Source organism: Cibotium barometz, chromosome 57, assembly GCF_041138505.1.
Source record: "Cibotium barometz isolate CiBa-2024 chromosome 57, ASM4113850v1, whole genome shotgun sequence".
Classification (NCBI taxonomy): Eukaryota; Viridiplantae; Streptophyta; class Polypodiopsida; order Cyatheales; family Cibotiaceae; genus Cibotium; species Cibotium barometz.
The window spans coordinates 40,466,446-40,468,841 of record NC_141102.1 but is presented as its reverse complement, the minus strand read 5'-3'; the positions used below and the strand labels follow the sequence as shown (position 1 = coordinate 40,468,841).

Here is a 2,396-nt window from a genome sequence, read left to right as displayed (position 1 = left end):
TGCTCAGAGTTCTAGTTCCCGTCTACTTGCCATTGCTGTGAAATATCATTGTTGGCATACATATACGATTGCATATGACGGTTTTTTCTTTCTACTTCACCATTTTGTTGCTATGGAATATATGGAGTTCATGGGCACCAATTCTTGACAATTCTATGCTTCTTCTATGTGCCAACAATGATACGATTATCCGCTCTTAATCACCTAATCATTGCATTCTACTAAGTATCAAGCTAGGAATGTTTCTTTGATAGTGTCACTCTTTGCATTACCTTTGGTTCAGCAAGTTCAGGTTTTTTAAAGGGTTAATCATGTCTCTCCAAAACTGAAGCTTAGAGAATGCCATGAGTTCTCAAATGCCCCCCATCGGTGTCTTCGATTCGACAGCATTGTGTTGGGTGCACTCATATGACAATCGTTCAAAATACAAATTTGTACGCGAAGCTAACATCCCTTGGAACCGTGTTGCCGATTTTGTAAAAGGAGAAGCCGACAATGCAAAGTTTCCGACTTCTTTCAAAAAATATAGCCACCATCATCGAGATGCCTCCAATCTTACAAAGATTGCACATGAATCATGGATTGAGAAGATAGTGTAAGTGTGTATTTGTTTTAGTTTGTCTAATCCATTCATTAATCATCACACACACACATACAATTAAATGTTTATCGTTACTTCTTTGTTTTGTTTAGCTTTTGGTGTGGTTTTGGTCCTGCTGGCACTGAAGCACCAATGCAATCTAACATTGTGGATGGTAAAGAGGTCGAAACTACCCAGCTCAATGAATGCAAGGACACTGGCAGCGAAGATGATGTTGAGGTGGAGGAGAATAGTGGTGACGAGTCAAATCGTGAAGATGGTGAGATGGAGGAGCGTAGTGAAGTAAAAGAGTTGCCACAGCCAAGTGCAAAGAAGCCATGTAAGAAAAGGCGTCCTCCCATCACAAAGGGCAAGCGAAAGCGTGGATGTAAATGTCATTTTAGTGTCAAGAGGCTCGCACAAGATCCAGGGGTGGCCATAATCTCTTATATACATCCATACCACACAAATTCAAATGATGAGGTTTGTCACGGTGTAAGATTTGTTGATCCCTCTTTGAAGTTCTCTCCATGGATCTCAATGCAAAAGAAACTATGGGTTTCAAGCATGCTATATCGTGGTTTCTCTCCACATCAAGTGTTGGAAATGCATGTCCAAGCATTGCATTCAAGCCAAAGTCATGACCCTACAATTACTATGGTTAGGGATGACTTTTTGTCTATTCGTGACATCATGAACATATCTAGCAAGCTGGCTATTGATCAGTACCAGCTACACACAGATGATGCGGAAAGCACCAAGAGATGGTGTCATGAGAATCAATCAAGCACATTTATCTACCAAGAGCAAGATGTGGAACATTCCAAGGAATTTATCCTTGGAATACAATCACCATGGCAAAGGGAGATGTGCAAGAAGTTCGGAAATGGGAACCTTCTTGCGATGGATGCTACCTTTGGCACAAACAAATATAAGGTATGTGGTGTAATGAATTATCATTTTTACTCTTGTTCACATTCTCACTTTCCTTTAAAACACATGAACAGTTTCATTTGTATACAATCCTTGTTTTTGATGGTCATCGCAATGGTGTGCCCATTGCTTGGGTGCTTACATCTTCAGCTACATTTGAGTGTACTTGCACTTGGTTAAGCAAGTTTAGAGATAATATGCTTGACTTTCATAAATCATGGGAGCCCGGAGCCTTTATGGTTGATGATGCCGAAACGGAGATTAATGCGCTCAGGTTAGGACCATATGTTCATATGTCTTGAGTGCAAACTAATGAGAACCGTGTGTTTGAGTTCTATGTGATGTGTCCTTTCTATTTTTCGTAGGGTGGTGTTCAATCAACCCATTTTTCTATGCTTGTGGCATGTCAAACGTTATTGGCTCTGACACCTTATTAAGAAGGTGAAGGAATGGCCCAAAAGAGCTTCTATGTTTTGGTCTTTGGGAAATATCATGAACATGCAAGGGTCAGCAAATTCTACAGAGCATATAATCAAAGAGGATGCAAAGGCTATGATCTCTACCTTCTACTCCAACTTTAGAGATGAGGGGAGTTTTATTGAGTATTTCAAAACCTATTGGGAGGCTAAACTAGGTAAGGTTGAATTTTAAACTTTATACATACTCTTCTTACAGGTAAAATAATGCACACTTGCTCTCCTTCTTGTTCGTACTTCATTTCTTGTTCTTCTAACTTCAATTGTTTTATGTGCAGAAATGTGGGTGCGTGCTTCCCGATTGCTTCCACATTCAGGACAAGACACTAATGGAGCAATAGAGTCATATCATGGGCAGCTCAAATATAAGTTTTTGGGCTCTTCCAAAAGGATGACTTCGAGGCGGG

General features: G+C 40.2%; 1 protein-coding gene across 1 annotated transcript; it reads left to right on the top strand.

The window, feature by feature from the left end:
• The first annotated feature begins 344 nt into the window (after positions 1 to 344).
• LOC147606750 (uncharacterized) lies at positions 345 to 1,939 on the top strand. The gene is made up of 6 exons (XM_086792258.1): positions 345 to 595; positions 694 to 968; positions 1,103 to 1,160; positions 1,246 to 1,516; positions 1,588 to 1,787; positions 1,879 to 1,939. Exons 1-6 carry the CDS (start codon positions 345 to 347, stop codon positions 1,937 to 1,939), a joined length of 1,116 nt encoding a protein of 371 aa, XP_086648384.1.
• The last annotated feature ends 457 nt before the right edge of the window (positions 1,940 to 2,396 follow it).

Excerpts from the sequence above, each read along its gene's own strand:
- LOC147606750 (XM_086792258.1), top strand. The coding sequence starts at position 345 with ATGAGTTCTCAAATGCCCCCCATCGGTGTCTTCGATTCGACAGCATTG. Across the intron at positions 969-1,102 it reads GGGCAAGCGAAAGCGTGGAT|TTCTCTCCATGGATCTCAAT; the intron begins GTAAATGTCATT and ends CCCTCTTTGAAG. Across the intron at positions 1,517-1,587 it reads TTGGCACAAACAAATATAAG|TTTCATTTGTATACAATCCT; the intron begins GTATGTGGTGTA and ends ACACATGAACAG.